The sequence below is a fragment of the Corapipo altera genome, unplaced genomic scaffold, assembly GCF_003945725.1.
Source record: "Corapipo altera isolate COAL_440 unplaced genomic scaffold, ASM394572v1 48b, whole genome shotgun sequence".
In the NCBI taxonomy this organism is placed as follows: Eukaryota; Metazoa; Chordata; class Aves; order Passeriformes; family Pipridae; genus Corapipo; species Corapipo altera.
In genome coordinates, this window is record NW_020884884.1 from 10,374,143 (window position 1) to 10,397,483 (window position 23,341).

General features: G+C 39.6%; 1 protein-coding gene across 6 annotated transcripts in view; it reads left to right on the forward strand.

The window, feature by feature from the left end:
- TTC7A (tetratricopeptide repeat domain 7A) overlaps positions 1-23,341 on the forward strand; it is a 173,638-nt gene that overhangs the window by 76,846 nt on the left and 73,451 nt on the right. For all 6 annotated transcript variants that reach the window (XM_027641742.1, XM_027641743.1, XM_027641747.1 and 3 more), the window contains one exon: positions 5,207-5,367. In XM_027641742.1, the coding sequence (XP_027497543.1) occupies positions 5,207-5,367 (161 nt within the window). The remainder of the gene's footprint in view (positions 1-5,206; positions 5,368-23,341) is intronic.

Sequence of the window (23,341 nt, forward strand, 5' to 3'; positions counted from 1 at the left end):
TGTCTACTTCACCTGTGTATTTTCATCCTTGATTTTCTGCCAGTTGCCTCTGTTAGCGTAGCTCTATGATCTAAGTGTATTACGTAGTGTCAGCCTGACCCCTGCGATACTGCTCTTGCTCTTCTCCCATCAAGTGAGCTATAAATCTTTAACACATGCTTGGAGAGAGAGGAGATACCTGAGACATCCTTATTTTTAGACTGCTGTAAAATATCCTGCTCTTCTTTTGCCGGTTTACTTAATGATAAACATTTGGTAATGCATTTTTAATATCCTTAATTATTTAAAGTATCTAATATATTCTCTTTCTGATTAACTGAAAGATAAATGATACCTTTTTTGATAGATTGCATTAACTATTGAACATCACAGGGCTTTCATCAAGCAATGCTACAGTACCAACAAATCAGGCCATTTCTACATAGTAGGTTATAGTATAATACCTGAATGTTTTTCTCAACGAATAGGCCTTTTTGTTTCCGTAGTCAGAATCAATAAAGGAGGTAACCTTACCCAGCGCTGAAAAATCTAGGTATCAGCTTGCATAGATAAGAGAGTGTTTTCATGGAACAAAGCAAGGAAGGTAGCTGACCAGTAGAGTGCCAAGCAAAGCTGGAGCAATTCATCTTCCTTGGAAGGCTGTAAAATATTTCCAATAGCACTTGTCTCTGTCACCACTGGGCAAGGGAAAGGGGAAATGGAAAAACATAAGCTTCCCTCGGACATACGATGAGGATGTGACAAGAGGAGGAATGGTTATAAAAGGTTCCTGCGGAGTTGGCAGTTGAAACCAGCAGCAACCAAAATGAAAGATGATGATGATGTGCTTTGTGCTTGTGTGTGTGTTGTGTGTGTCCGTATCTTAAAGACAGCTGGAGTCACTGGGAAGACTCCAGTGACTCCTGGAAGGTCTAGGTCAGCCACACAGTGTTTTAGGGTGGATTTTTCAGCAAAATACAGAGTAAATACCCTCTTCTGTAAGGGATGTCTCAGTCTGATTTTCCCCCAAAGCTGAAGTGCCATGAGGCCAAGGTCAGTGTCTGCTGCAGTGGATCTCTCCACCTGCAGTGCCTGGCTGGCAGCTGGCCAAGCCGATCGACAAATGAAACTTGTAACTCCCAACTCCCAGCGGCTGGTTCGGCTGCTTCTCCTGTTTCTGTGGTAACAGCATTTGGATCAGCAAAAACAAGGTAGAATGAACATTTAAAGCTCACTAATTTTAATGCATTGCCTTGTTTTTTAGCAGGCCAGTTTCTATGGAAATGACTCTAGAGAGTCAGCAGCGTTCTTGTTAATTTTAAATGTTGATTCCCTTTTCATTTTGGGGGTGGTGGTGGTTTTGACCTTGAATTCCATGTAAATCAGTATTGAATACATAAAAACAACGTTTGTAGGTTTCATATCATTTTAATACTTGATCTGATTTGCCCTTTCTTTGCATGAAAATAGGAAGGGAAAGACAGCAAGGGTTCAGCAGCTGAGGATTGGAAGTCTCACCAATTTCATGTGGGCTTCCAACAGACCTCAAGTTTCAAGTGGCAATATCCAGAAAACACCTACTTCTTTCTAGAGTGTCTGGATCTAAAACTGAGATGAACATCAGTTAAGAGACCAGAGAAAATATTTCGGTTATTTTTTACAGGTTTTATAAGGGTTTCAAGAAGGAGAAACTGCTACCTTTGCCCCAGAAGGGGAACTCTATTTTAGTAGGTATCAAGAGATGCTTCTTTCAGTGACTGCTTGGATGTGGGTAGTTCTGGTCTCTTGTCTTTCTTCTAGACCAGCTAGTGCCTCTTTGCTGAACAGCAGCATGCTGCTTTTCTGCCTACATCCTAGCCTATACTTTTCTGGTGATCAAAAATGGCTTGTAGTAAGAATTAAATAATAATGTGCAGATGCATCTACTCCTGTTTTCCTGAAGTTCTGGTGGACTGTAGCAAGTCTGTTTTCAATGGAAGCTCTTGCCAGTCGATAAAGCTGTCTCCTTTCTGTAATCCCCGTGCTATAAAAAGAGATGGAGTGGGTTGTTTTAATGGTTAATTAAGTGTAACTGTCAACTGATGTGAAATTACAAGGCCTGAAAACTCCTCTTTACAAGTTTCTATTTCATTTACCATTTTAAATATGCAAGCACATTCTAGTGTTGGGAATTATTTTTAACACTCATGCTGTTTTCCTTTTTATACCTATAATTGTAACATCCTAACATTGTTTTTAAGGAAACATTAGCATTATTGAGATAAATCCTGTTCTCTGAGAGGCAGCCTAAACAATCCATGTTGTGGCATTATATTTGGTAGTGCTGCAAGATGCTATTTATGGCCTACTGCAGCATCTTTGCTTCCTGATCGGTGTGATGTGAATTTACCTGTGTGCCATGCAAAACGTGTGGTATATTTGTTAACAGAAAGATAAATCAGGGAAGTGCAGCATCTTCTAATTGCAGGCCCCACTTGGACTTGGAGGCCAGCTGAAATAAGATTACTTTAAAGCTCAGCATTTGTAGGGAATTTTAAACTGGCAACCTACCTCTGATAAAGTCCTGAAGTTTCAGAGTGCCATCTGGGCTGCCAGCTTCCAGCTTTCTCATATTATACAGTTACTTAAATAAAAATACCTCTTTCAAAAGAAGTTCGCTTTGACTGCTGCCAGATATGTTGCTTTTGTTCATCTAGAAATTTAGTTTGTATTTCATTGCTTCTGGTCTGTTGCAGGTTGTTGTTTCATATAATGCTTCCCATAAAGGCGTAGAGTTCATATAATTAAAAGTTTTTCGTCCAGTGTTTCTAATTGTGCAGCAGAACGTTGTAGGCCACTAATGGTCTTAGAGCGCTAAGGAACCTTTCTGTACTCAAGTTAAACAATTAGGTGCCAGGGAAGCGTAATTAAATTTCAAAACCAACCATTGCCTGTGAATCTGATGGTACTAGAGGGAAGCACTGAAATGAGATGTAACCATTGCAGACCCTATACTACAGAACAGGGGGAAATTATTTTAGATTATGTCTATTTCAGCAGTATATGACTGCCTGCCCAGCAGGCACAGGTTTGTAGGAGAAAGCACAACTGACTTCTATGCAGCTTTATTTCATATATGTTGCAACACAGTCAGAGAGTTTCTTTGATGGCAGGCCTCTGTTAGGGGTATGGACTTGCAGTTGTGTGGCTGTAAGTCCCTTGCAACACATAGAACAAAGTCCGTGACTCAGTTTGCATGTTTACATGCAAGTAAGGTCAAGTACTGTTACAATTTTGAAGCCCCTCACTAAAGACACTAGTTGCAAGTATTATTCTTTGTCTGATTCATACTAGCAAATTAGGATCACCTTCCAAGTGTTGGAATCATAGAATAATCAGGTTTGGAAAGGACCTCTGGAGATCACCCAGATCAATCCCTGCTCAAAACAAGATCAGCTGGAACAGGCTGTTCAAAGTCCCCTCCAGTTCTCTGGTTTACAGGTTTTCTTTTTCTTCTAATGAACTTACTTTTCTCCAAGCTTATATCTTCTTTATGACTACTTGTGCAGGTCTGAGGCAGAGGAATAGAAAAAATAGGAGGTGTTTTTAGTCCTGAGTGTAAAAAGAGTCTTGATAGCAGCTTTGTTTTAGCAAGTCAATTTATATATCTCTGGTATATCTACTGAAGAGCTTTGTGGACAGCAGATCTGGGCCCACAATAGTTTTCATGCTTGTTGTCCTGGTTTCAAGTTGTCTTGTCATTGCTAGTATTTTTACATTGTATAAAAATGTATTCTAGTGAGCTGCTGGGGGAACACTGGTGATTTAAGCCAATGAATTTACCTTTGCAGTAAGCTATAATAACACATGTGGTAAAGTAGCTCCACTGACAAGCAGTAATTCATTAAAGCTGAGCACTCAGTCATGTATCCCAACCTGAATCCAAGCCAGGACATTCAGCAATTTTGACACTGTGGGCCAGATGCCAGTTTGGGGTTATGTCTGGAGCAGTCACACTGATCTCCAGGCTTGCATGGAGTCACCAGTAATAGGGTAGTTAAGTACTATGGCTCGTGTATGAACAGCAAGAGTGAAATGTCACTTGGACATTAGGATGAAGTTGTCCCACAAACAGAATGTATATATACCATGCTCCCAGAAGCATACCTGGATATGCTGATTATCTAGATAATCAGCAACTTCTGTTGTAGCTGCAGGCAGTGTAATTGTTGCTTTCATTAATTATGTGCTACTTGTTTTTGTGAGAGAGCTGTGGAGGCGGTGGGAATTTGACACTGTTGATATGCCAGGGTAGAAAAATGTCTGCAAAACTTTGCTAGGTGGGAACTTCTCATAGTAGGGAAGAAGGAACTACATTCTCCATCCATTAAGAGAAGCAGTGGGAAAGCATACATGAGGAAAAGAAATTTACACATTTTCATGTTTTGTTTTCTGCAGATTTCCAGAGCCAAACACAGATCTGGAATAATGTATGTAATGATAATTTCAGGCCCTAGAGAATCTTAAAAAAAATCCTCTGCATAAAACTTACTGGTAAACAAACGAAAGAGAATCTGCTAAGAAGTTCCCTTTTGAACAGATAGCCTAAAGTAGTGTACTGGATCACAAAGAGCATGTGATATACTTGCATTCATTATAGATGTTAAGTTTTCTGCCAAATGAGACTTGGTTCTAATGACATGCTACTGCTGTGAGTGTCAGGACTGCTCTTTACATCACTGCTTGTGAAGATATTTCTTCTGACAACATTTTAAATCTCAACTCTTTTACCCTTGAACATTCAAACTCAGTTTTTATGTTCTTGATCCAAATCATGAAAGGCTTTGTACAGCTAATACAAGAGACAAAATACAGCAGAAATATGTAATGCTCTCCCCCAGGTGAAGAGCCAGCCACCCATCCTAGAAAATAGAGCTGAGAATTGGGCCTCTGTAGTGCATCTGTTTACAGCATAGAATCACCAAGCCAAAGTAAGAGAGGGTTGATTGGATCAGATCTACTGCTCTTGTTTATAAGCAGTGATTTAGTAATGCTGCAGACTCCTTTCTCTAGAATGTTTGTTTTTTTCAAGCAGTGCAGTCTGTTAATTTTGCCAAACTGTTTGAATATTAGAAGGCGTCTAAGTAGAATTTCTTCAGAATTTGTATTTGTTCTTATCTTTGAGGTATAAATGTAGGACTGAAGGAGTACTGAGTTCTCTTATTATTTCTATGCCATCTCCTTCTAGATTTCAGATGCTATAGACCATCTTCAAGAAGCCCTGCAACTGTGCAAAGATGACATGAATTCACTTCATCTACTGGCCCTCCTCTTTTCAGCTCAGAAGCACTATCAGCATGCATTGGATGTTATCAACATGGCTGTTGCTGAATACCCAGAAAGCTTTAGGTAAGAGTTACTGCCTCATAAGATACATCCAGTCAGGAATGATCTGCTCACTAACTCTGTTGTTCTCAGTTATGCACAAGGAACCTGTTAAATTAGGTGTGCTACAGGTGTGCACTCTCCTCCTGGGTGTATGTACTGTGAAGCTAAAAGATGTTCAGGGTATTCTTTTGACTTTGCCTTCATGGTCTTTCTGTTTTTGAAACTAATCCTTGTGCTTGTTTGCTTTTCCAGTATTTGTCTTTCTGTGTCCTAATGATGATATTATCTCCCATGCATCTCCCTGTAGTTTTTACATTTCACTTTACACATGGAGAAATAAGTGTGAGACAACTATGATGATCTCTGTTTCACAAATAACTTTATATTTGGTAAGTTCCTGGTTAAGAACAAACAAATTTTTCTTGCATTGACCATTGCTTTGATATTCATCTGTGGCACAATTTGCTGCAGTAGCACAGCTGAGGAAAAAGATCAGTTGAAAATCACAAGCTGTAATAATGTAGAGCTGAAAGGATGGTTTGCCTGCCTAAGAGCAGGTCTGAATCAGCACAGACTTCTTGGAGCCAAAGGCTTCCACTGTTCTATGTTTGACTCAGACCTTCATCCATCTGAGGGAGGTAAATTGAATTCCATGCAATTTACTGTCATGACCTTTCAAAACAACGAATTTGTCTGTTCTGTACAAAAATTAAAGCTTCTGTAATATTTTCTGGTGATTGCATACCAGCTGAGTTTCTTAGCCAAACTGCAGAAAATCCTGTCGCACTGCTGGAAGACCAACTTCCATTCAGAATTGCCTGTATTTAAATGACATTTTAAACCCATGAACATTGTCTTTAGACAGCCTGCCTTCTCAGTGGAGAGAGGGAACAATCTCCACAAGTGTAGTCCAGTAGTCAGGTGGGATATTTTCTGAACCAGAGCAAAGGAAGGTCACAAGTAAGATCAAGGCTGTCTAAATGTCAGCTTGAATGCTTTAGGATCTTTTAGAACTGTGGTGCTATATCAACATATAATGCTTTTCTTGTAAGCTGCATGTTGCCATTTCAAATAGCTTTGCTGCCTGTGTTTTTGAGGTTATTAACTTTACGTACCTGAGGAGCTAAGACTGTCAGTGCACATCTTTGAGAATTAAATGAAAATTAGAAATGGAAAAGCTCTTAAAATGATGCCAACATCTCTTTCAGAGTGTGAGCATAGGTGTAACTGAAGCAGGAAGTAGCCCAGTGGGTGATAAATTGTATTTTAGCATTTGAAAGTACTAAAGATAGTGAAAAAACCCTCTTACAGTCCAAGGTGACATTGTGCAGTCAAGGGTTAGATGTTCATTGAGGACTATAGACACTTAAAGATACATAAGACAGAGGTGACTGAGGAAGAAGAGGTGGTATATGTCAGGAAAAGAGTATTCGCCATGTCCAGTTGACCAGCTGGTCTGTCAGATCCTACATCTTTCTTCCAACAGTTATGATAATTTATGTTTCAGGGGAGGGCAAAACATAGAAAACATGGTATGCAAAGTACTTGGAAGATTACTGGGCTGGTTGCCTTTGTGCTGTCTGGTAATCTGATTTCCCCAAAGCTGAAAATAATATTATCTCTTATGCTTCTATCAGTGCCAGTCCTCATGTGCAGAAAGACCTTGCCAAGGAATAGCAGAATAGGCTGGTTTTGATAAAAACAATAAGTATTGGTAGTGAAGGCACAGGTTTATGCTTACTCCTAACACAGACTAGCTAAAGTGTGTGCCCTTGGAAGAGCCCCTCTTTGCTCCTTTCATGCGCAGTGGTGTGTGACACAGTTGACAGTGAGACACATTCACAGATACAGGTGCAGGAGTAGGGGCTGGCTTCTTGCCTCTGCTACTGTGACTACCCTCTGTCTGTATGGGTCTTTCTCTAAACCAGCCAGCAAATAACTCACGAGTGAAGGAACAGAGAAAGAATATAGATTTGCAAGGCAGGAAAAAGATATTAAAAAAAGAAAAAAGTGTTTCTGAAAAAAAGAATGTGAATCCAATGAGGAAGGTAAAAGCAAGAAGAGAACAGACTACATCTATAGTTTGTACCAAATCTGAAACCATTTCAGGCTTTCTAGTACAGTTTATGCTAGAAGGGCTTTACTGCTTCGTAAAATCTCTTTGAAGGGAGAAAGACCTGATGCTATTGTGTATCTCCAGTTGTTACTGCCTTATAGAAAAATGCTAGTAAATTTTACTACTGTATGGAATGACTACAAGATGTTTCATATAAATAGTGTAGGCAAGTTCAACTGCATGATTTAAAAGCTGTATTTAAAAGTGGTTGATTATTTTTCCCAATTCACATTTATATGAACCAGGCTACTGTGTAATGTGGTGCCTGGGGGCTCCCCTCCTAATGACAGCTCTTTTTGGAAATAGAGTTTGATGGCATGAATCAAGAAAGGATGATGAAAGCTGCATTAAGGGACCTTAGGGCTCTGTAGATGGCAAAAACCCCAGAAACATTGCCTAGATGTATATCCTAAATAAAAGAAAGCGTACTGTGTAAAAAATTAAGGGCTAGCTGGCCCAAATGACAGACGTTTCATGCTGTTTCATTGGTCTCTGTATGTAATTAAGATGAATTTGTTTTTATATCAAATTCTTTTGGGGTTTGTATTACATTCTTTCATTAAAAATTTTAAAGAAGAATTTGTTCAGGATAGTTCACGTGGTTGGCTAGTGGCTGAAGCAATTGAAAAAAATATACTGCCTTACTCAGCTAACACACAACATCCTTTGGCATGGACCTCATAATACTGACCCAGATATATCTGAAAGTGTCCCTTGTTCATGTGTTTGAACTTAAACATTTACTTGGCATTTCAGAGGTTGATGTGGTACATAGGGAGGAGGGATGCAAAACCTAGGCACTGAATACAGAGAGATGCAGTGTTTTGGACTGAGCTGATGGAGAACTGAATATCCAAAAAGCACAAAAGAAACTTGGCAAGATCGCTTCTGGTGGCATATAGTAACAAATCCATTATATTACAGTCAGTGAATGACTGAATTTGGACACTTGAATGTACTGTCAAGCAGTGACAAAAGAAGACTGCATAAAGGAAGAATGAGAGCTATCTGCATTGGACATATTGCAAGCTGGAGTGAACTGGAAGAAATACACTGCCTTGCTATTACTATAAAAGATAGAAATAATAGCAACCTTTACATGGAAGTTATCATCTGAAGAATTGCTGACACCTATGGGGGGAGACTGCCCAGGATAAAACTTAATGTTTTATCACACTGTCAATGATAGTGTGCTTTCAAAAGCAGTTAATGAATGCAGCACCAACAGTTGGTTTTGGTATGTATATTAAAGCACTGTCTTCAGCCCATTTGGGTGAGAAGATAGCATTAGGTGTCTCCCCTCAAGGTCAGTATTGTTAATCATAAGCCTTCCTTAAGATGGGTTCCTTCGATTTTTTTCCATCTCAAAGACCAGCCTTTTGGTCAGTGTTTTCCCTGAGTCTGGCAGTGATTACCTCCACAGGTTTGTCTCAGGGAAGAAATAATACTAGTGAGCACCCCTCTTGCCCTCCAGGAGATCTTCTTAAAATAATGCATTGTTTTTTTAGAAAGAATTTCCCTTTTTAAAGCCTGTAGACACACCTCACAGTGTTCCAGGCAGAAGTCCCACGGGTCTGGCAGTCTGCAAAACCCACCAAAGAGCCTGTCTAACATGGTCCTTTATCTTCAGCTATTTCCTCCTTCCAGTTTTGCTTGTGTAAAATTGACTTTGCCTCCCTGAGTCATCCACTCTTCCAGAGACGGTTTTGTTCTCTGGTCATCTTTTAGCTCTAATTGGTTAGCTTCCAGCACTGGAAAAAAATTAATGTCTGTATGAAGTCTAAAGTTGGAAATAAGATATCAATTTCATGGATACTCTATTGCTCCCAGACAGCTTATCAAAACTATTCTGTTGTTCACCATCTGGTTTGCTGCTCCTGGATGGCTCCCCATTAAGATAGAACATACAATCCTCTGAGATAATGTGCAGCATCTTCTAATTGCTGCCCAATGTGAATGGTGAATGTTTTGTTAAATGATCACGTCTTTATATCTGTAGCAGTTCTGCATATTGCAGAGGAGTTGTAACTCTATTAAATGAACAGCTGCTAATATTCTTTCTCTTTCTAAACTGTAAGTCACTATTCCGTTGCTTTCAGAGTCTCAAAACTAGTTATAAAGAGAAATAACAGAACTTTCGGTAAGCACTGCTGTTCTGCACATAAAGACTCAAAAAAACCCAGGTGGGTTGGTGTTTTGGAGGAACGTATTGTCAAATGCAAATGCTTTTGTTCTACAAAGATATTTGCTATCACAAAAGTAATTACTGTAAATGTAGTGCAAAAAAAGCTCAGAAGGCCAAGAAATATTAAATGTGTATCCTGGAGGCTGTCTGTAAAAAAGGAAGTAAGTTTCTCATGGGGAATTGTGTGTGTTGTCTTAGTGTTGGTGTTGTTTTAGCAGAAATGTCTTTTTTGCCATAGCCAACCCTCAAAATACAAAGTCCACTTCTAGATTAGACATGGTTTACTGACAGAAGATGTCCTTGACTTCATCGCTTCTACGTTAATTTCATTAAGGACATATGAAGTAATCGTCTGGCAAGATTTATTTGTCATAGTCTGGTGCAGACTTACTGTGGGGAGAGCCATTCTGTGGTATATAAGCAATGTCATTTACCAGATGCTTCCACTCACCTCTAAAAAACCCTGATGTAAAATCTGGATCTCAAATGCACGATTAAACTGGCATTTCCAGTTTGAATTCTTTTCCCATTGCTTGTCAGGCCCTTTCTTGTATGTGGAAAATAAACAACTCGTGGTTTCTTTGAGCCATATCTTTATGGGCACTCGTAGAGTTCTGCAATGTTGTTAACAGCAGTAAAGTAGAACTGTCTTCTTGCCTGTAATCTTCATGGTGAATAAAGAGTCTGTTGTCTCTCTGTTGATGGTTTGCACACCTTTGTGTTGTGGCTAGTCTCCACTGTAATTGTTACATTGAGTTGTACCTCTATCCGTCTCACCTCACCCCCGGGAAATACAGTTGCACATGCCATAGAATGGTTTTACCACTTTTCCCACAGAAATGGTGGTGGCCCCTCCTGGCTTTAGAAGTATGGCTTTAGAGAATGAGATCAGCCCATTTATATGATTCAAGTTCATCACTAGGCAAGAGGAAGGAAGCCTGGTGCAACTTGTGAGCAGAGTTGGTGATAGAACACCAACTCTGTTAAAATTCTCAGAATATTGTTTTGTTTGAATTCCTCGAGGGTGTAAGATATGAGGATCTAAAGCAGGAATGGATTAATGTTTTGGCTGTAGCATTTGATCATGCTAGACAACTTTTATAAATAGGATATTCGAAACTTGTAAGCGTGGAGCTTTTGTAATCTGACTTCTTGTAGTGGTGTGTCCACACTGGCTGCTGAGAGTGACCCAAAAATGTTCTTATTTCTTTTATTGACACCCCAGACAATAATACAAAGTAATACAAAACAGAAGTATGTACCTGAGTGATATGGCAGTACTGTGCTACAAGAATATGAAATATGTTAGGCATCTATGATTCACTTAAGCAAGCGAGATGTGGAGTTAGAGGGGTTGAGCTGGGTTTTTTTACTTTATAATATTTGCTTCTGTTGGCATGTTATGATTCCTTGTTGTTTTTATAAAATTAATCTAAAAAACCCTTGATGAAATATTGCAATAATCAAGACTATACTCTGTGGAACTAGTAATGATATTGAGTATTTGTATGCCAAATATATAAAGGGAAAGCTTTAAGGTAGACTCCTGTCTCTTATTAAAGATAACACAGACACTTAAAGGTAAAAAACCCCTTGAAAATAGAAATCTAAGAGTGTTTTTTTCAGGTTAGGATTTATTTCCACACTTTTAGCTGTTTATTCTTTTTCTTTGTTCTTCCCCCTGCCCCCAATATGATGAAGAAACAACATGAGTTACAGTATCTAAGATTGGATTCCTATTTTGGCAGATTCAAATTGACATATGCATGCTTTTCTAAGGGTCACAGTCTGATCTAAGACAAAAATTCAGCAGATGAGCATGATAGCACTCCATCTACCAGCTTAGTGCAGCGGGAAGGAATGTCCCCCTAGTTGTTTCATGTCTGTTTGTGCCAGGAATGGATTTGTGTTAATGTACATATCAATCCATCTTAAAATTATAGGGATGGATTCAGTGGTACTTGGGAAGAATTCCATTCCCTCATAGCACAGAGTTCAGGATATGAATAAAAAGAGTTAAACGGAGCTTAAAGAGGAGCCTACTGCAGACTTCCTTTCTTTGTATCATATGAAAAGAAGGAACAGCTACATGGTTTTCCAACCTTAGCAGCAATGGTTCAAATCTTTCTTCTGGATGAAAAGTCAATTTTATTTCATAATAACTTTTTTTCCCCTACTACCTGAGTAAATGTCTACTGCCTCCATACATTTAAGACCTTTATAGTCAACAGCAGTGCTTCTAGATGTTTGTTTTGATGTTGGGGAGGTAACACTAGTTATGCAAAGGCATAGGCTTCACTTCAGAAATTTAAGAATAAATTCCAAAATGCGGGAATAGCATGGCTGATTTGAGATACCAGCCACAGGTTCTGTACTTCAAAGCTCTGTATATCTGCTATAGCAATGAGTTGATCTCCCCAACACTTACTTTTCTCCCTGCTATATGCCATTTGCTTTTGAACAGCTGCAATGTGTTCTGCTTTATAGTCAAAGGAAGTGTCTATGTTGAATGCCAGAATATACTGAAAAATAGCATGTGTGTATCATCTGGGCAGCAAAGTCAAGTTATCAGTAGGACCTTTGTGAATGGGAGTTTAGCCATAGTACATGCGTGTAGAAGTTATCCAAGGTGAGGAGGGACTTAATGATTGAGATCCCTGTGTTTCTACCAGGCAGTTTTGTGAACTCCAAGGGTAGACCTGTGTCATGGAGATCAGAAGGAGGACCTAAGGATGCTTGCTGCCTGGAAATCAAAAAGAGAACCAAGGGAGAAAGGTGGTGGTGTTACTGTGGGAAGCCTAGGTCTAAACTTCCCCTTCCTGCTATGGGAGAAAACTTTCCCTTCCCCACATGTATACGGCAGATTCAATAGACTGCCATCGTTTAATAGCACCTTGAGACATTGGCTCTGTTAGAAAACATGATTAGAATCTTCTTGAACTGAAGTCCTTTGAGGCACTCTCGTATGGATAAAGGAAGGAAACAAAATGCCCTGCTTGTCTGTTTTTCATCTCTTTACATTTAGTGGAGGTGAAAGCTGTGGAAGGTCTGCTGTTAAACATACATATCCAATAATCTGAAATTGTTTTCTGAGGCTCTCAGAAGCTGATCACTAGAGAAGTAGGGGGAAATAGTTTCTGGATTTTCTGAAACCCTTAAAAAGCCTCAAATGCAAGGGTGATTAAGAGTCTCATTTTTTTCGGAGGGGAATTGATTTTTGAGAATGAAGAATATCAGCTTTATTAGGATTCACTGAGAATTACAGGTGATAATCATTTCTGGAAAACACAGATCCTGAAATATGGAGAGGCATAAATGTTCAGACTTGAGTGACTTCTACTCTGAGATGCTAGGAATATTTATTTATCTAATGAGAAGAGCACAAAGTGTTTTGATTTGTATTATTTTTTTCAAAAAGAAGAGAGAGGGGAATCGATTCAAATGTTCTGAAGAACTCACCAGGGAACAGAAGCCAAGTATGGTAATTTTTCAACCACAAGTGTGGTTTTCACCTTCTGAGAACAGGAAAAGTCTTTACTCTTCACTTTCTTAGAAATACTAGTAATAATTGCCTCTTAGATGTAAGTCACCTTCTGTTGCCATTGTCATTAATATCTGCAGAACCAGATATGTCATCAGGCACAGTCATACTATTTGATATTACTCAGTATTCATGTTATTTAATATTTTAGTCTCAGTAAAGGAAAGATAATGATAAATGGAGATGTTCTTGTGGAGAGAGAGAGACTGTAACATTGAAGTTCTGTTACCGTGTCTTTGAAAATATCCTGACATATTTCCTAATATGCTAACATTTTTACAACGCAAAGCAGATATGAATCATTTTACTCACCTTTATCCAATTTTACCTTGAACTTGAAGCTTTCTGTTATGTATATACCTTAGCAGTATGTCATAAAGGCTGTATTTTACGAGGAAGGGGGAACATGAGGATGGAGAGTTAAGTGGTCTCTTCAAGTGCCGCAGTCATTAGCAGAGTTTTTCCTACATACACCAACAGAAAATGCAACCCAGCATGATGTAAGTATGACACAGAATTGTATTTCTGGGTGCTGTGGCTGGATATGTGAACTGCTGGAAATAAATGCAGTGACCTCTATTCCATATGTCTTTATCAGCTGGAAAAGTGGCAGAAGGCTGATAACTAGCAACTCAAATGAAGTTCATTACAGTAAGCAGTTGAACTGAAATTCAAAGTGAAGAGACTCCTAGATATTTTATTATATTTTTTTTATTATTATTTTTTTCCTCTCCTTAAGTCTGGCCATTTGTATCTACCATCTGAGCACTTGTGATGACTTGAGACTATTCTGTAGTTTTACTTGTATTTTCTCAAGAAGAGTCAATGTCTTTCTGTTGTTGGTAGGTTATATAGTACAGTGGGGTCTGAACCCAGCTGAAAGTATGCAGTTAGTGTAGTAAAGAGGAGAGATGGCCAGTTGGCAAGGGAGCCACAAGGAGCTGTGCTACTGGGTGAAGGCGGAAGCCCTGCCTCCCACCCCATGAGTTTCATCAACCAGTCATTTTGTATGATTCTTCAAAATGCAGGCACTTTTTGTGTTGGGAGGAAAAGGGAAAAACTCGTTTGCTTGGCTTTCAGTAATGTTTAAGTGTGCAATATAATAAAGTAGGAATGACATAACTCAACATGAAACAAAAGAATACTATATATGTGTGTGGATCATCCTTAGACTCTTCTCCAGCCCTGCCCCCACCACTGCAGCAGAAGTGCTTTGAGAGGCCAACATGATGTGGCCTTGCAAAAATGGCACTTGAGGAGAAGGATGTACAGCATCTCCCACCCCAGCTGCATATGACAGCAGCTGTAGCCCCACCACGAGAAGTGGTGCTCCCTCCTGCCAGATAAGGATGCAGAATTGCTAGGTGTTGGCTGCTAGACCATCCTCACCAGTAGCAAGAAACAGCTGGTGCGTACAAGGGAGCACCAGTTGCAAATGATTATGTCCACCCTACCAGGGCTGCTCCACACAGAGACATGGCGGGGCTGGCTTCAGCCCAGCTCCTTGGGCTGCTACTAACAGAGTCTCCATAGAGACGTGGATCTGTGTGGGCAAAGTGCATGTCCAGCTGTTTGTGCTCACACTCCTGAGCCTTTGGGACCCAGGGGGCTGCCTTGATCCACGCAGCAGCAATTCAGCTGGGCATTGGTGAGCCCAACTGTATCCAACTGCAGCAACTGCCAGCAAGGCAGGCAAAGCATCCGTGGTAACTAGCACTACTTAGCAGACAAGGTCTCTGAGAGGAAAAGGGTGATTTTCCTGGCCTGCACAGAACAGTCTCCAAGGTTTACATGTCCCATGTGCTGTGTTAAAACAAAGTTACCAGTAACATGCACCTCGGGAAGCCACTGGTAGGTGGCATGGAGCCAGTGTTCATTTGGGGTAGTTCATGTTGCTGCCATCCATCTGTACAGATCTCACCCCTGGAGGATTTTTAATCTATGTAGGATTGCTTTAATCTGTGCTCTTGCTACATCTCGAGAAGGAATGACTCCTGAGAGGGAGAGCACAGAGACTTCCTCTACCTTGAGCCACCACTACAGTGCTGTTTTATGGAAAGGTTTGTTCAGAGCTGTGCACAGTACATTGAGAGTTTACTATTTGGAAGAGTTTATGGTTTGTTTGGGGTTTTTTGCATCCAAAGTGCTTGTGTGAATGAATGCTTTTTCTTATACAATTACATGTAGAAGTCAGGATATATATACTAAATTATCTTTCAATGGAAAACATTCTTTTGAAACTAAACTGGATGGTACATCTTCTTGTTTACTGCTCTGCTGTTAAAGCAGATGGAAATGTTTGGAGTCTCCTTTGTTGCCAGGAGTATATGTTCCGTCTTAATCAAGAGCCTGCACATTGTCAGTTTGGAAATGCCAAATGGAAAAAGATTTTTGTTCTTCAAGTTCACTATAAAAAAAAAAAAAGGCAATATATATGCATTCTTTGGAGCTTTCACACCAGATGATTTTCAAATATAATAGGGATTGAAGCTTGCTCTACCAGCAACTCTGGAATTATGTTGCTTCTTTCTCGGTGGCAACCAGAAATTGCCTGTTGTTTCACTGGCCACCTGCAAATGTCCAGGTTTGCATAGCAGGGGCATAATCCTCCTTGATGGTCTTGGAGGTCTTTTCCAACCTGGCTGATTCTATGATTCTGTGAAAATGTCTGTGGGGAAGTGGAAGGGGGATCCTGCAGGATAATGATGTTAAAGTGTGTGTCACGTGCACTGTCTGTGGTTTTGCAGGGCAGGAAAACTTGCATTTGAAAGCCTATTGTCTTTGATGTCATTTCCCTTCTTTGCACAGCCCTAGACAGGGTGTATTTCTTAGTTTTGCAGACATATTTTATCCTACATACGTGAGATCGCTTTTTAGCAAAGCCCCATTACATTTCTTGCAATTTAAAAAAACACAAAGAACTTTGCAGAAGCAAAATGCATGTGAATCAAACCTTCCCTGTTTTAGAAGAATGAACTGATATATAGAGAAAGGAAGACAGCAAAGCAAGCTTGACTTAAAACTTAGTCTTTCAGTTAATTTTTAGGGGGATGTAGAAACAAACATCTTAAACTTCTGCAATGTTAGTTTATTGCTTAAGCCTTATGATGATATTGTGAAAGACAGCATCTAAATAATCTGCTGCAGGGGGATTTTATTCAGCTCAGCAGCTGTGATAGCAACACTGGAAAATGTGTAGAGAGTGCTAGTACAGATTTTTTGGTATTCTAGAGGTCAATCTAGTCTTAAAAGAATAAAATAACTTCTTCAAGTGCCTTGCTGTCTCAAAACATGTCTAATCCTTGCAGTGTTGTTTTTATCGGATGTTCAGTAGTTATTAACTTAGACTTCACTAATTTCTCCACTTTGATCTCCTGCAAACTTCTGATCCAAAAGCTGTATTTTAGTGCAATATCTACTGATCTCATCTAATTGGCCTCTCCATGTGGCAGAGCCAGTGTCTCATTTTGTACGGTATAGAAACATGCACCCTGAATCTGGGATTTCTGGGCATAAGCAATACTGTAGCTGAACAACAATTTATTTTTTTTCTCTAACATGGTCTAAGCAACAGTACAGTGTAAAGTTGCAGCGCCACAAAAAGCTAGAAGCTGCACTCACAAATTGCATATTCCATCAGGTACTCATTATTTGCCTACAAAGACTAGGACATTAGTCTGGGATTAGTTGCCTGACTTGCAAGAGACAGGAATCATGGTTTTAGATGTCACTGTGAGCATTGTTATTACATGGAAGAACCAATGAAGCAATTCTGTTTCTAAACAGCACCTTAAGGAAATCATGTTTCTTATGCCTCAGGGTGGGCAGATTTGCTCTTAAGCGCTTACGAGGCTGTAATAAACTATAAGACTGGTTGCAAATAATGTCACATGTGTTGCTCAGTCATTAAGAACAAAGCCCTATAGAGGTTCTCACAAATGAATGAATAAATTCTAAATGCTTTCTCTGATGTGTGAACTCTGAAATTAACACCACTGATTTTTGCACGCTAAGAATAGTACAGGGTGTCAGCACCAAGGGTGGAAGGGAAAGAGAAGATACCTTTCCGGGCTTCAGTAGCATTCAAATTGCTTAAAGCTTAAATATGTAGCATAAATGGCTACATCTGCCATTTCAGAAGTTAACTAAATAGCACTGTAGTAGAAATATCCCTATCATTGGCTTGACACAAACCTTGAGCAATGCTTACTGCAGGAAAGCAAGTGTAGAAACGGAAGTATTTTCTGACCTCGGTACTTATTAATTGCTTATTGTCATTTGTGAGCAGGTTCTGTGTGGGCTGTTGGCCTTTTAAGAAAAAACTTAGTGTCTAGATTTCATTCTGAAGAGAAGGAAAGCCACACTCTTTTCTCCTACCCAAGTAGGGGAAAAAACAGCTGAGAATGGTGCAGATGTCCTGAAGCAGACTGGCGCATTATACTGGAGTATCAGCATCAGATGACTACCTTAAAAAGTGAGGTTCTGTCATCTCCCTGTTTTCACTGGGGATCTCATAAGCTGCTTTTCCAAGATTATCCATAATAGCAGTTTGTCTGGTTGAAAATATCCCCCAGAAGAACAAGAAAAAAATTATGTGAAACCAGAATATATTAAAGGCCAAGGAAGAGAGTATATTTATTTTTTTCTTCCTGATGTTAAATTTCATCAAACTAAGCAGATAAAAATAAAATGAAACAAAAAAATTGCAGTGCTGCAGGATACGTGTTTTCTACATGGTGCTATTACTGACTACAAGCATTTTTTTCCATCAAATTCAATGGCCTGTCAGCAAATTTTATTAAGGTTGATTGCCAGTTTCTCTTGCACCTCACAAGCACTGCTAAGAGTGTAATTCCCTAGGGAGGAAGTCACTGCTCTCCTGTGCTCATTGCACAGTTCATCTAAATTCCTTCACAGTTGTAGTGTGTATTGTGAACGATGTGGATTATGTTCTCAGCACTTAAATAGTGCTATTAAACTGTTGCTCAAGCGTACACCCCACTCGTTATGAAAGCATTTTGAGTTTGGGCTTGGAATAGAATTTGCAAGTGGGACTGAGCACAGAGCTGGTACTTTCTGAAGTTTAAGGCTGCAGTTGCGTTGAGGTTTTATGTAACAAATACTTCATGCCTTAGTCAGGGCCACTTGTAGTGACAGTAACTATAGTAACAAAACAAAGTTTCTAGCTAATGAAGGAGTATTGCCAATGAGCAGGACATCAGTCTCTGATCCAGCCCCTGAAATATGCTTATTTATCAGTTTTGTGAGCAATGCTTTTTTAATAGCTACTACTATATTTTCAAAACTATTTAGAAATTTTCATTTGTTTGCTTTTATGGTTTTTTTCTTTTTCCTAAAACCTGTGGAGGGACTCACTCCTTTTGCCTTCAAATGGAAATGTTCTAATTATATTTCTGCTTTTTTAAGTTGTTTTCCTAAAGAAATGGGGATTATGCAGTTGGGCTTTTTATACCTTGAACACTTTCGAAAATGCTGGGTGATTTAAAAGAAGTTTTGACAGTGTGTTAGAAGTCCTGAAGATAAGTTTCTGCAAGTTTTCTAAAAGCAGCCTGCTGAGTCAAGGCTGGAGGGGGCAGGCAGAGCTGAGCCATGTGGTGCTGGGGTTGGCAGCTGCCAGCAGGATGGTGAGCACTTGTGCAGTGGGTGCACCACATGGGGATATGGCAGCAGCACTGCCATGAGGGTGGTGGCTCTGGGAGAAGGGATGGCTGGGGGGAACAGAGAGAGATTGCAATGGGGGACAGGTGCAGAGGATGCAAATCTGTAGGAAGTCTTACACCAACTTGGGAAGGGACAGTTTGTGGCATTTAAGTGAAGAGTACATAAACACATGCTGTTTGTTTCTGTCTTACATACTCATTTGCATGAGTAACAAGTGATAGCAGAATGAGTAAGGTAATGAGGGATGGTGCAAATGGTAATCAGCACAGCCTGCATGTGTGGGAAGTGGGGTAAAAAGCTGGGGTCTCACCATGGCCCACAGGAATCCACCTCCTGTGGAAACGAGGGAATTGCACCTCTTAGGTTTTTCTAACTTCAAAGTGACAGTCTGGTTAAATAACAGCAGAAAGAATTATTATTCGATTAATAAAAAGGTCTTTTAAAACTTCAGTGGACAGCTTTTGTGCTACCAAACTGGTGTTTTATGAGGAGCAGGAAGATGTTTTTAAAGGAACCATGACATTTGCTGAAGCAAGCTGAAAGCCCACAAATGGTCCCAAAGCTGTGACTGCGTTTGGACAGTCTGTGTATGAGTTTCCTTATCTTGACTTCATAAAAAAAAAAGTGTTAGTTTTTTGAAGTGATCCCTGACCCTCTCTTCTATTGTCTGTGAATAATTGTCTTTTCTAAAGTTGAGTGGCTTTCTGTTCAAGTGGCTCGTGAGACGCAAATTCACATTATGAGCCTCCAATAAAACTAAATGTGTTACTGCACTGTATTTCCTCTTTCAAGCAACAGCTTCTTGCTCCTACTAATTCTCTAACCATTTGGTGGCAGAGTATTTGAAGCACCAGGCAAGGAAAGGGAGATGTGGAAAATAAAAGGGAAAAGAGAGTAAGAGAAAGCAAAAGTTATGCTTTTGAGTTGAGGGAAGGTAGAAAAATAAATCCGTCACACTCTTCTAGGTAGTTTTATGGGGCTGTTCCTGTAAATCAGAAGATTGAGTAATTCACCTCTTATGCGTAGTAAGAGGCTGTTTTTCCACCAGCAGACGAGAAGCAAAAAGCTGTTCTTTTGCAAAAGCACATTTCCTAGATGGTTCATAACTGTAGTAAACCATTTTGACTCCAGACTCCTTGTAACAATATTCTTTTTGAATTTCACAGCAACCTTGTGATGCATCAAATGTTTTGTAATCACTTTGTACATTGGTGAAATGCAGCTACTCGGGGAAGAGTAGAACAGCTCTTTAACAGGGACTAACAATAGTATGTACCAGATTAGGCTGTGAAGTTAGGAAGAACAATCTGCCAGTTAAGTTGATGAGATGGTTGTAGAGGCAGAATTCAGAGAACAGAGCTGCAGTTTTACCATATCATGTGAGCTAAAAACTGTGTGAAAAATGTGATTTAGGCTCCTTAATATCTCCAGTTAATTAAAATTTGGGGGTTACATTTCATTTAAAATAAATTAATGATCCTAACAAGTTACGGGACAGGTATTAAAATGTTTGAATCTTAAGAGGACAAACGTAATCTTAAAAGGCCCAAATAAAAGCAGTTTAGTTCAAAGTGTTAAGGAAAGCTGGCCATATATAAATGAATTTACCTCTTTCATTTGACGATTGGAAAGATTTTTTTCTTTTTACTTCCCCTAAATCAGCTACAGCACTAAATTCCATAATAGAATGTTCTAAAATTAGTACAACTGGCCGAGTTTTCTATCTTTGCTGCACAGTTCTGGTTAGGATTATTAATGAAGAACTTAGCTTTTGCCTTTCTCTCTGTTTTAATAAATTAATTATAGGATGAGTTAATGTAGGCAGGAAGTGTCAGGCTTTGTTCTACTGTGTTGTTTTTCCAGGAGCATTTAACTTTGTGTTACGTAGCATCTGTAAAAGTACAGCAGTTTCTGCATGGTGTCTCCTGCATAACTGCACTTGTGATCTGTGGTCCACAAACTAATGCTTAGGGATTGGACAGGTTCATCCCTTGGATTTTTCTGGAACAAACTTTCCAAAGCTGTAGATCACAGTTCCCTGCAGGATGGTGATGATGTTCAACATAGATAGCAATAGAACAGCTGATGTAACTCCATTCCATGGATAGAGGAGCCTAAGATGCTACTGTAATCACTACTTTTAGGGTTGTCCCTGCCTTCTTCTACCAGTCTGCCATGCTCATAAAAATGTAGTCATAGATGCTTTGGGGTCAGTGCTCTAGAACTTAAGAAAAATTGTCTGAGAACCCATGTGGAAACACAATTTAGAGCAGTTATAATATTTTTTCCACATTTGTAATTTAGGTTTGCTTCCTGAGTAGCAATAATAAACCATGGAATGACTCATTTGACAAGGTAAGTTGCAGTTTAACTGTTATTTATGGCAGCAAAAGAAAAATTTGACAAGTTGATGTGTCCTGCCCATGGGAGAGGAGAGGAAGGGATGAGTCCAGTGCCCTGGCTGTCTTTTCTCAGTTACATAGGGAGTCTCACAGTTGTGTAGTTCAATCAGGGAGGGCTAATATAGCCAAACAGGGCCTCTGTGCTGCTGCAGATGCTGCCCACAGTGAAACATGGTGCCTTCAGTTGAGATGAAACAGTTTGCAGTGGCGCAGAGCTGTACCAAGCCACACCAGGCTACCCTATCAGTGTGGTTAGCTGGTTTAACAAGAGGGAACACACAGCTTACATGGAGGTGAAATGTTTCAGTGGATTAACTCATTTCCCTACGTGGTCTTTGCTGAGTTAACTTCTATAGAATTGTATTACAGACCAAACCAAGTAGATGATGTGTTCTACTGCTTAGTGTCTCATGGTAGTTCTTATAGACTTGGGCATTTATGCACTATGGTGTTTGTGATGCCATGGCTTTGCAACAGTAGTATTTTTGTACCTGAGGCTTCAGTTGTCCATTGGTTGTATTCCTGAATATAAATACCAGAATTTGTATCCATTGGAAACAGCAGGCTGCTCAGAAGAGATGACAGTCTGAAGTATGTAGATCTGCAGGGTTTACTGAAGCAGACTTCAGCAGATTTGAGTGAATCAAGCACATTACCTTTTTATTTAGTTTTCAGTGGAGAAGCGAAACTGTTTGGGTAGCTGGAATCACATGAAAAAATCTGCATTGAGGCTGACTGAATGGCAGGTATTACATGAAAAATACATTTGTACCTAGAGAGACCTGACAGATAGAGCGGCGATCTTGGCGTAGAATGGGAGGAGAAAGGGATTGGGGAAAATTTAATAGAAAGGCCTGTATCTACATCAAATCTGCCAAATGTTGCTACTGTAGAACCTCATTATAAATAAGGAACAAAGTGGAAGAAAAACATGCGGGGGGAGAAAAAAATCAGTCATGCCATAAGCAATCACAAATCTGATGCATTAGGAATCTGTCAGCTTCCAGCAAAGCTGATGTTTCTCCAAATTAATTCCTTCTCTGTCTTATTCATGCTAAAACTGTACTGCAGCTCACATATCTCTGCTTTAACTAAAGTCTGTAGAGCCTACAGGAAAAAGATGCCCACAAAGTTTATTGACTGAATACTCTGTACAGGAATTGACCTCAAGGATGTAATTTGCAGTACTATTTAGTCAGCATGTTGGATTTTATGTTGCCATTTCCGTTGGAGAGAATCATTCATGCAAGCTGATGCAGAATTATCTTGACCCCTGGGTAGGAAACACTGCAGTTATCTTGAATAAGGATATAGTTACACTGTCCTGGAATTGCACAAGTGAGATACTTGTACATGCCTCCTGAGGCAGGGTAGCACCAAGCTGTCCCAGCTCTTTGTGTCAGCCGCTAACTTTCTCTTCTCTACAGGTTCATTTCCTGGGTAGCCACACAGAGCAACTCATGGCTGAGTCAAAACCACAAATTATGTGCATGAAAGCATTAATTCACTGCTGTAGCTTTGAGAAGCTGCCTCATTCAGTCAGCATCCCTACCCAACCTTCATACATTTGTCTTCAAAGACCCTTTTGTATGGCTGATGGACTTTATACTTTCACATGCTCTTACTCTTCCTTTGCAGCAGTTCTAATTTTAGCCTAATTCTGGCCTGTGACTTGACAAACACCTGCAAAGTGCTCTCATTGCCATTCAGATTGGTATGTCTATATACTGAGGCTTTCATAGCCAGTCTTTCCATTTCTCTTCTGCTTGGAGTCATACTGAAGACTGATGAACAGGGTAATTATTTGAAAAAAGATTGCAGCTCTGAATCTTTTCCACTAAGGCTGAAGGAAGCTATTACTTCGTCATATATTAAATGGCACATGGTAATTTTAAACACCTTCTGGAATTCTAATGATTTAAATCAAATCTGTTCAAGAGCAAAGAACACTGATTTTTATCTGCATGTTTCAAGAGTTTCTGAGCCAGTTTCTTTATGACAAGATTTAGTTTTTGCTATGTATCTACAATCAAGGAAAATAAAAATATCAGCTCTTCCACGCATGCATC